The sequence below is a fragment of the Eubalaena glacialis genome, chromosome 6 (assembly GCF_028564815.1).
Source record: "Eubalaena glacialis isolate mEubGla1 chromosome 6, mEubGla1.1.hap2.+ XY, whole genome shotgun sequence".
In the NCBI taxonomy this organism is placed as follows: Eukaryota; Metazoa; Chordata; class Mammalia; order Artiodactyla; family Balaenidae; genus Eubalaena; species Eubalaena glacialis.
In genome coordinates, this window is record NC_083721.1 from 18,347,065 (window position 1) to 18,357,195 (window position 10,131).

General features: G+C 49.1%; 1 protein-coding gene across 1 annotated transcript; it reads left to right on the plus strand.

The window, feature by feature from the left end:
• The first annotated feature begins 584 nt into the window (after positions 1-584).
• ADAMTS1 (ADAM metallopeptidase with thrombospondin type 1 motif 1) lies at positions 585-9,701 on the plus strand. Its single transcript, XM_061194008.1, has 9 exons — positions 585-1,682; positions 3,327-3,673; positions 4,026-4,158; positions 4,546-4,713; positions 5,154-5,440; positions 5,664-5,850; positions 5,937-6,112; positions 7,398-7,573; positions 7,744-9,701. The coding sequence occupies exons 1-9, from the start codon at positions 1,034-1,036 to the stop codon at positions 8,441-8,443; spliced, it is 2,823 nt and encodes a 940-aa protein (XP_061049991.1). The 5' UTR covers positions 585-1,033; the 3' UTR covers positions 8,444-9,701.
• Positions 9,702-10,131: the final 430 nt, after the last annotated feature.

Consider the following 10,131-nt stretch of genomic DNA (forward strand, 5'->3'; position numbering starts at 1 on the left):
AGATTGAAGAGGCGGGGGCTGGCGGGGGTGGGATGCGGTGAGAGAGGGGGCCGGCGCAGGGACAGCCCCCGGGCAGGGAAGTCTTGGAGAAAAGACTCCGCTCTCCACCCTGACCGTCCCTTTTGGAAACTGCAGCCCCACGCGCGAACTGCGCTCCCGCAAGAGAGGGGCGGCGGGAAGGGACGGCAGTCCGGGAAGACGGCGGGGGGAAAGCGCGGTGGCAGGGAGTACCTTCTCCCAGCAGCAGCCCCAGACGTACAAAGTGCTGCTCACAGCGCCCCTCCTGCGCCTTCCGCCCCCAGACTGACGAGCCAGTGGCGCCGAGCCAGAGCGGAGGCCGCCCCCTCCCCCGCCCAGGCCCGCGGCGCAGAGCGCGGTTTCGCTCCGACTGAGTTCAGGGGGCGGCGTCCCGGGGATAGAAAGGCGGCCAAGAGGGAGGAGAAAGGGGGTAAGGGGGGGTGGGCGGAGACATATTCAAAGACTATAAAAAGGCGGCCCGGGCTGCCCCGTTCTTGCACTCGCTGGAAAGCGGCTCAGAGCCTGGGGCCTTTTGCATAGCCAGGGCGCGCAGTAGGGCCGAGAGGACAGAGCCCTGCGCAGAGCGAGGTGCACCGCGACCGAGGCGGAGACCGAAGGGGGGAGCTCCAGGCGCCGACCCTCGTGTGGCCCGTTGCCCCTCTCCCGGAGGCGTCCCAGGGCGCTCCGTGTCTCCGCATCAGCCACCCCGCCGGAGCCTGCTGCGCGGTGCCTCCAGGTCTTCGCTGGAAGAAAAACTTCCCGCGCGCCGGCAGAACTGCAGCGCCTCCTCTCTAGTGACTCCGGGAGCCCCATCTGCGGCTGGCTCTGCGCGCACTTTCCAAGAATCATAGCAATTGTTAATTTTAACAATCCCGAGGCAGGCCAGCGAGGCTCTGAGCTGCGGACCCGAACAATAGCCCCTTCGCTCAGTGCGCGGCGGCGCGCGGTGCCTCCCGGGACTCGGGTGCCGCGAGCGGTCCCCGCGGGGTTCGGAAGGCGCACGGCAGGAGGCGACATGGGGAACACGGCGCGACGGTCTCGCGGCTCGCAGCCTGCGCCCGTGCTGCTGCGGCTGCTGCTCGCCGCGGCCTCCGCGCTGCTGGTCGTGCCGGGCGTGCGCGGGCGCCCCACCGAGGAGGACGAGGAGCTGGTGCTGCTGGCACCGGAGCGCGACCCAGGACACAGGACCACGCACCTCCGCCTGGACGCCTTCGGCCGGCAGCTGCTGCTGGAGCTGCAGCCGGACCGCGGCTTCCTGGCCCCCGGCTTCACGCTCCAGACGGTGGGGCGCAGACCCGGGCCCGACGCGTCGCGTCCTGATCCCGTTGGCGACCTGGCGCACTGCTTCTACTCTGGCACGGTGAACGGCGACCCCAGCTCCGCCGCCGCTCTCAGCCTCTGCGAGGGCGTGCGCGGCGCCTTCTACCTGCAGGGCGAGGAGTACTTCATCCAGCCTGCGCCCGCCGCCGCAGCCGGGGAGGAGCCTCCGGCGCGGCCCCAGTTCCATCTCTTGCGGCGGAGGCGGCGGGGCGGCGGCGGCGCCAGGTGCGGGGTCCTGGACGACGAGACGCAGCTCGCAGGGGGAGCGGGGTCGGAGGGCGAGCACGCCACGGCGCAGGGGCCGCTGCGGGACCGAGCGACACAGCGCACGGGACAACCAACAGGTATCGGTCCCAGAAGAGTGGCTCCCACTTGCCTCTCCATTCATCTCCCTCTCCCTACCTTCTCTGTGCTGCGCGACTTGAGGGTAGGGTCCTGTTCGCAGACGCGAGCCTATGTCTGCGGACAGGACGGAGACGTGGTGTGGAGGGAATGCGGCTTAAGATTTGGGTTGGTGAACTAACCAAAGCCTGCTGGAGCAGTTAATTCCATTTGCCCTAATAATGAATGATCAAGAGAGGACAGACGTTATCAGTGATTTTTCTGCTCAGGAGAAGCGTTCCGATCCGGAAGGGAGAGGTGGTAACCCAATGCCTCCCACTTTAGTTGCATGTTAGCTTGTGCGACTTCTTTCCACCTTGTTAATTTCTTTTTAACAATTGTGCATGTGTCCTTTGGTCGAGTTGCAGCCTGGCGCTTAGTTTTGTAATCGCTGCCTGTTCGCGCACCCTGAGCCCAGAGGAGGGCAGAGATGGAGGGCGGAGGAGGGATAGTGACCTCAGAATGTGCAGCCCGCGAGCCTGGACAGCTGCGCTACGATCCCTGTTCTGCTGGCCTCTGTCCCCTTCCCCCCCTTTAAGAGTCTGACCCCGACCGGCTGGCGGTGGCGGAGCCCCTCCGCAGAACCTGCTTGGGAGGTCTCTGCCCAGCTCGCCCCGCCTCTCCGCGCCTCCCCCCAGCCTCCCACTTTGCGCTCCCTCTCGCGGCCATAATTCTGGTCGGAAGCACTGTTGAAAGTTAGTCACCGGTGATCCTTCCTGCTCCGCCTTCCCCTGTTTCTCTAAGTTGTGTGCAGTGCTTCCTGTCTAGTTCTTTTCATTCTGTCACTCACTGGGGTGCCTTGTTTCTTTTTTTAACTTTCTCACGTGGCTTGTAAAATTTTCCGTTTCTCCCCTGTACGTCCGCTCCTTGAAGCAGTTACGTGGTCAGAGCCCAGCGTAGAACTTCCCTGGGGGCTGGGTCTCAGTCAGGAGTCAGAGGGCTCTTTTGGAAACAATCAGCCGTGGCCCCGTGGTCCGAAGCAGGAACTTATTTCCCTGGGGCGGTGGGAGTGGGGCAGTAGGCTGCTTGGCAGACTGGGTGGTCCTTGTGCCCGGATTTGGCAAGAGCGGAGCACCGCAGGGACCCGTGGAACGAGCGAGCAGAGCAGAGCAGGCTGAGATTCCTTCAGGCCCGGCCCCTCGGCAGAGGCCACAGCCCTGCCCTGGGCCTTCCACGTGGAGCCCGATGATCTCATTCAGGATTTGATTCCTGGCCTGTGAAAGAGTGACTCAGGGGCTCTGCCTGCTCCCCTAGCTCCAAGATTTTACTACAGCTGGGGAGAATGATTGCGCACACTGCCTTTTTCAGATTGTATGATCTCAGAGAGGACAAAAGAAATCCTGCTTGAAAAAAAAAAAAAAAAAAAAAAGCCTGACCCTCCCCCTCTCTCAGAGGAGCCCATGGCCTTTTTTATTTACAGTAAAGGAGAAAACTTTAAAAATAACATTTTCAGTGAAAAGAAATGCAAATATTTTTGTTATTGTTGCTCCGGGTGTATTTTTGTATTATTTTCTTTGACTGGTTAGGCTTTCTTTACATACTCTGGGAAGGTAACTATCCTTGGCTAGACTGCCCCTGAACAAACTATCTTTCTTGTGTCTTTACAGGAACGAGAAGCCTAAGAAAGAAGCGATTTGTGTCCAGCCCCCGCTACGTGGAAACTATGCTTGTGGCTGACCAGTCCATGGCAGAGTTCCACGGCAGTGGGCTAAAGCACTACCTTCTCACCTTGTTCTCGGTGGCGGCCCGGTTATACAAACACCCCAGCATTCGGAATTCAGTTAGCCTGGTGGTAGTGAAGATCCTGGTCATCTATGAGGAACAGAAGGGGCCAGAAGTGACTTCCAACGCTGCCCTCACTCTGCGGAACTTCTGCAACTGGCAAAAGCAACACAACCCGCCCAGTGACCGGGATGCAGAGCACTATGACACTGCGATTCTTTTCACCAGACAGGTGAGGGGAAGACATTGCCAATTATGAGAGTATTCTCTTGGGAATCAGTTTGGTAATAAGCAGACGTATGTAAGGCATTTTACCAATATGTTTGCACTTATATTTTTTAATTGGCTAGCATGATTAATCTTCCTTATTCCTTTTAATATTTTAATATCTCAAGTTTCACAGTCTTTTTTGAATAGCATTAGGGAAGATCTTAAAGTCACACAAAGTACTCCTAAAAGAACTACTCAACAACAATGAATGTAGCTGCCCTCAAGCACATGTGAAGTTACACCCTGCCAAAAAGTTAGATCACAAGGTTCATGCTCTGTCTCTGTTAATAAGGACATACCTTTGCTCCTTGTAGGACCTGTGTGGCGCCCAGACATGTGATACTCTTGGGATGGCAGATGTTGGAACTGTATGTGATCCCAGCAGAAGCTGCTCGGTCATAGAGGATGATGGCTTACAAGCTGCCTTCACCACAGCCCACGAATTAGGTAAGTCTGTTTTAGAGTGAGAGTTAGCCCAATTCATGAATTCAAATTGATAAACTATGTATTAATTTAAGAGGGAGAGTCTGCAGGTTATATTGCTATTTTAGGTGCCAGACCTCCCTAGAAACTGCAGAAAATATTTTTCCACTCTTCTCCACATGGTCATTTTTATCAGAATTCAAAATAAGATAGTGGGAGCTATGGACACATTTGGAAATTTACATGTTTGTTTACACCCTGTGAAAAGTAGACATTGTCTTTAAAATAGATTATCTCCAAAACACATTTCTTCCTCTAGAAATATCGCTTTGAGATAAATGAATCCCTGTTGGGGAAAATAAATGCTGTAAATGACCTGTATTTTAATGTGGGTTTCGGATGTCTTCTTAGGCCATGTGTTTAACATGCCCCATGATGATGCAAAGCAATGTGCCAGCATTAATGGTGTCAACCGGGATTCCCACATGATGGCGTCAATGCTTTCCAATTTGGACCGCAGCCAGCCCTGGTCTCCTTGCAGTGCTTACATGATTACATCATTTCTGGATAATGGTCATGGTAAGATGCTCCAGCTTCTCTTTCTAGATGTTATCCAACCATCCACATGTAGGGTACTAGTGAAACCAGCTCTTTCTTTCTCTTCTGTTCTTTTTATTTTTTCCCTCCTTCAAAATGACTTTCATTGTCAACCGCATGCATTTTTAGATCTTAATTTCCAGTAAAAGATAGTGCTTCTGGTCAGGTAGCTCCCAGAGTACATTAACTTGAGTTTTTAGCAGAACAATGATTTCCTGTCATTGTTAATGCAGAAATATCCCATGGAGAATAATGTCTTAATGGTAATTTAAATCTCTCTGGCATTTTCCCCCCAAACTCTTCAGCTTTCAAATCGCTTTGCTATATATTATCGCTTTTGGTGAGTATTTTCTGAAACTGATCTACCCCCTGCATGCTTTAATTTGCTATTTCTTAATATTCACTGGCATTTTTCCTTGCAGGCGAATGTTTGATGGACAAGCCCCAGAGCCCCATACAGCTCCCCTCTGATCTCCCCGGGACCTTGTACGATGCCAACCGGCAGTGCCAGTTTACATTTGGGGACGAGTCCAAACACTGCCCGGACGCGGCCAGCACGTGCACGACGCTCTGGTGCACGGGCACCTCTGGCGGATTGCTGGTGTGCCAGACCAAACACTTCCCCTGGGCCGACGGCACCAGCTGTGGAGAAGGGAAATGGTGTGTCAACGGCAAGTGCGTGAACAAGACTGACAAGAAGCATTTTGATGTGAGTTTTCCACTGCAACACACGCTCCTTTAAAATTCAGAATTGAAAGAGACCAAGCGATGCTAAAACATTAGATACCACGTTAGCATCCCGACCTGTGGGCTCTCGCAGGGATACAGGATAGAGTCGTATTATTGATTCTTTGTCCCATGTCTTTCTCTTCTATTTCCTGAAAAGTCCTCCATAGAGGTTTCTAACGCTGATCATTTGTGTCTCCATTTAGACTCCTGTTCACGGAAGCTGGGGGCCGTGGGGGCCCTGGGGAGACTGTTCAAGAACGTGTGGTGGAGGAGTTCAGTATACGATGAGGGAGTGCGACAACCCGGTCCCGAAGAACGGAGGGAAGTACTGCGAGGGCAAGCGCGTGCGCTACAGGTCCTGCAATATTGAGGACTGTCCGGAGAATAATGGTGAGTAGAGAGAAGGTGAAAAGGATGCGCTGCAAACGGGTGGTTGAAAATCGGAAACGGATAAAATCATTGTCTCCTCTTTCCAGGAAAAACCTTTAGAGAGGAACAGTGTGAGGCACACAATGAATTCTCCAAAGCTTCCTTTGGGAGCGGGCCCGCGGTGGAGTGGACACCCAAGTATGCAGGAGTCTCACCCAAGGACAGGTGCAAGCTCATCTGTCAAGCCAAAGGCATTGGCTACTTCTTCGTTTTGCAGCCCAAGGTAGTGACTTTTCTTCAGACTTTTTGCCTAAGAAACAAGGCCTTAGCTTGCTCCCTTTTCATGCCAGCTCTGTTGTACTTTCTTTAATTTATATATATATACATATACATATATATATATATAAAGCTGAGCTTTTTATTTATTTATTTATTATTTATGGCTGTGTTGGGTCTTCGTTGCTGCGCGCGGGCTCTCTCTAGTTGCAGCGTGCAGGGGCCACTCTTCGTGGCGTTGCGCGGGTTTCTCATTGCGGTGGCTTCTCTTGTTGCGGAGCACGGGCTCTAGGCGCGAGAGCTTCAGTAGTTGTGGCATGCGGGTTTCAGTAGTTGTGGCTCGCAGGCTGTAGAGTGCAGGCTCAGTAGTTGTGGCGCACGAGCTTAGTTGCTCCGCGGCATGTGGGATCTTCCCGGACCAGGGCTCGAACCCATGTCCCCTGCATTGTCAGGCGGATTCTTAACCACTGCGCCACCAGGGAAGCCCTAATTTATATATTAACGTGTTCAATTTCAAGCTAGAACTGCTTTGCTTCTAGATACATTGGCAACTGCTTGCTTTGAGTTTGGTTCTGTTTTGGGTTATGAATGAAGCTTGAATCCAGCGCTTATGATTCTTGCAATGGTTTATTATTACTCCTAGATGCGAAAAAAAAGCCCTTTATGCATGGTTAGGTAAATTACGTGTTAACGTGGAAACCATCCAGTGGTTTTGGAAAATAGTTCAGGTGTGGCCCGAAGTACTTGCTACTGGGTGACTAGCAGTAGTATGGTAAATGGACTTATTAAAATGAAAGTCTGAGCATTGAGAACTCTTGTGTTTGAGAACATATGCTGAACTAATGGAAGCATTGTTTTGCTGAGGAGATAAATCTGGCTCTGAGGTAGAAAATGGAATTGAATTCGGTTGAAATTATCATGTGTCATTATCACTGTAGGCTATGAAAATAGTCTCCAGTTGCAGATTCAACATTCAAGTGAATGTTATTGCCAGGTAGCATTCTAGATAGTGGGGATACAGCAGTAAACAAATTGACAAAAAGCTCTGCTTTTGTTGACCTTAGCTAAAAGTGAGATAGGATACAAATAATCAAAAAATTTATAATATTTTCAGATGGAAAAAAAAGCCAAGGAGAAGGATAGTGTGTGCCGTGTTATAGAGTACTATTTTAATTTTGGTAGTCAGGAAAGCAAACATGTAATGTTAACGAAGGAAACTTTCAGAACTATCCTTGCATCATCTCTTGCCCTTGTTATTGTGTGACACCAGGTACGTGCCCTTCCTTTTTCAGGTGGTAGATGGCACTCCATGTAGCCCAGATTCCACCTCTGTCTGCGTGCAAGGACAGTGTGTAAAAGCTGGTTGTGATCGCATCATAGACTCCAAAAAGAAGTTCGATAAATGTGGCATTTGTGGAGGAAATGGATCTACATGCAAGAAAATATCAGGATCAGTTACTAGTGCAAAGTAAGTGTTAAAATGCCATACTCCCGAAGGTCTTATCATTTCGATGTAACTTTTTACAGGTCTGGTAAAAATTACATTCTTAAGTGATTACCTGATGTTTCAAGCTAAGTATTGATGATATGATTAGCCGGTGAAGGAGAGATTTTTATATCTGTTTTCCTTGTCTGCAGACCTGGCTACCACGATATCGTCACAATTCCAACCGGAGCCACAAACATTGAAGTGAAACAACGGAATCAGAGGGGATCCAGAAATAATGGAAGCTACCTTGCCATCAAAGCTGCCGATGGCACATATATCCTGAATGGCGACTTCACTTTGTCCACTTTAGAGCAAGACATCACGTACAAAGGTAGTGTCTTGAGATACAGTGGCTCCTCGGCAGCATTGGAAAGAATTAGAAGCTTTAGCCCTCTCAAGGAGCCCTTAACCATCCAAGTCCTGACAGTGGGCAATGCCCTTCGACCGAAAATTAAATACACCTATTTCGTGAAGAAGAAGAAGGAATCTTTCAACGCCATCCCTACTTTCTCCGAATGGGTCATTGAAGAGTGGGGCGAATGTTCCAAGTCATGTGGACAGGGTGTGCAGAGAAGGCTGGTGGAGTGCCGAGACATCAACGGGCAGCCCGCCTCAGAGTGTGCCAAGGAAGTGAAGCCAGCCAGCACCAGACCTTGTGCGGACCTGCCTTGCCCCCTCTGGCAGCTGGGGGATTGGTCGCCATGTTCCAAGACTTGCGGGAAGGGTTACAAAAAGAGAACCTTGCAGTGTCTGTCCCACGATGGGGGTGTGTTGTCTCACGAGAGCTGCGATCCTTTAAAGAAACCTAAACATTACATAGACTTTTGCACAATGGCAGAATGCAGTTAAGCAGGGGCGGTGTTGAGGGAAAAGGGCAGTGGGGAAGGGCTGATGCACTGAAATCAAGAAGGCTGGAGGAATCCAGTGCACCTTGCCGGTGATCAATGAGGTGTGCCGATGAGTTGGTAGGTAGAAAAGAAGTTAGATCATCAGAATTTCCTGCCAGTTACAAAATTGATAGGGTAGTTTATGAGGATCATTAATAGCTGACCAATAAGATAGCATGAGAAAGCCCCAGGGCGTTATTATTTCTTTTGTTAAGTCTGTGACAAATTTTTACAAAAATAGAAACAATTGTCAAAGTAAGTTTAAGAAATATTACAATCCCTGTTTCCTGGTACTGATGAAATACTTTGTATCTTGGAGGTTGGGAAATGAAAAGCAGGAGGAAGATGAGATTTTTGCTTTAAGATGTGGCTTACTTTACCTCACTACCTATGGAGGGAGAAAGGAATACACATAGGATCTTTGACCATCACTGTTCCTGACTGCTGTGGTTTCAGAGAATGTTTATGCCATCTCTTCTACTGAGAGTTAAGAATTCAGGACTGTCCAGCATAAGAAATGCTTAGCACCGTCCAGTGACTCAAATGACTCCATCTTTCCTCTCTTGTGCCGTTATTGTGTCTTTATTTGTGAATTCATTTTGATGAAGAAACAACTCCATGTATTTGTAAAAACAGCATTAAGTCTACAAGGGGAAGAAAAGCAGTGATGTATCAGATGCTGGTAAAAGCTAGGGCAGGCCCGTTGATCTGGGTACCTCCTACATTTCTTTCCTCCTGATGTAAGCCTAATTAAGGAATATGGATGTGAAAAAAAAACAAAAAACAGTTTGTGTCTGAAGAAAGTCAGTAAGATCACACAAAAAGAATGTAATGCCAGAACAAGAATGGGGTGTGTACAACAGGGTCCCCAGTGTTTGGGGACATTGAGATCACACGTCTCGCGGTGGGGAGGCTACTGAGGGGTAGCGGGTCCATCCCCAGCAGCTGGTCCAACAGTCATATCCTGGTGAATGTCTGTTCAGCTCTTCTACTATGAAAGAGAATGACTTTTTTCCATATGTATATAGTAAAATATGTTACTATAAATTCTATGTACTTTATAAGTATTGGTTTGTGTGTTCCTTCTAAGAAGGACTATAGTTTGTAATAAATGCCTATAATAACATATTTATTTTTATACATTTCTTTCTAATGATAAAACTTTTAAGTTATATCGCTTTTGTAAAAGGTCATATAAAAATAGAGTATTTATACAATATATGTTACTAGAAATAATAAAAGGACACTTTTTGAACATGTGTCTATTTTTTTTAATGGGAATTAATTCCTGGGTAGGAAATCTGAAACACAGATATTGAATTTTTGTTTGTTTTGTTTTGTTTTAAAAATGTCTGGTTTATTATTTTTTTAACACTGATAAAAATGTTTCATTGCATACATTTTTTTAAACATCTTTATTGGAGTATAATTGCTTTACAATAGTGTGTTAATTTCTGCTTTATAACAAAGTGAATCAGCTATACATATACATATATCCCCAAATCTCCTCCCTCTTGGGTCTCCCTCCTACCCTCCCTATCCCACCCCTCTAGGTGGACACAAAGCACCGAGCTGATCTCCCTGTACTATGCGGCTGCTTCCCACTATCTATTTTACATTTGGTAGTGTATATATGTCCATGCCACTCTC

What these genes read in the sequence shown, in the direction of transcription:
- ADAMTS1 (XM_061194008.1), top strand. Translation starts at nt 1,034, where the DNA reads ATGGGGAACACGGCGCGACGGTCTCGCGGCTCGCAGCCTGCGCCCGTG. An exon ending in GCGCACGGGACAACCAACAG is followed by an intron (nt 1,683 to 3,326) that starts GTATCGGTCCCA and finishes GTGTCTTTACAG; the next exon opens with GAACGAGAAGCCTAAGAAAG. An exon ending in TCTTCGTTTTGCAGCCCAAG is followed by an intron (nt 6,113 to 7,397) that starts GTAGTGACTTTT and finishes TTCCTTTTTCAG; the next exon opens with GTGGTAGATGGCACTCCATG.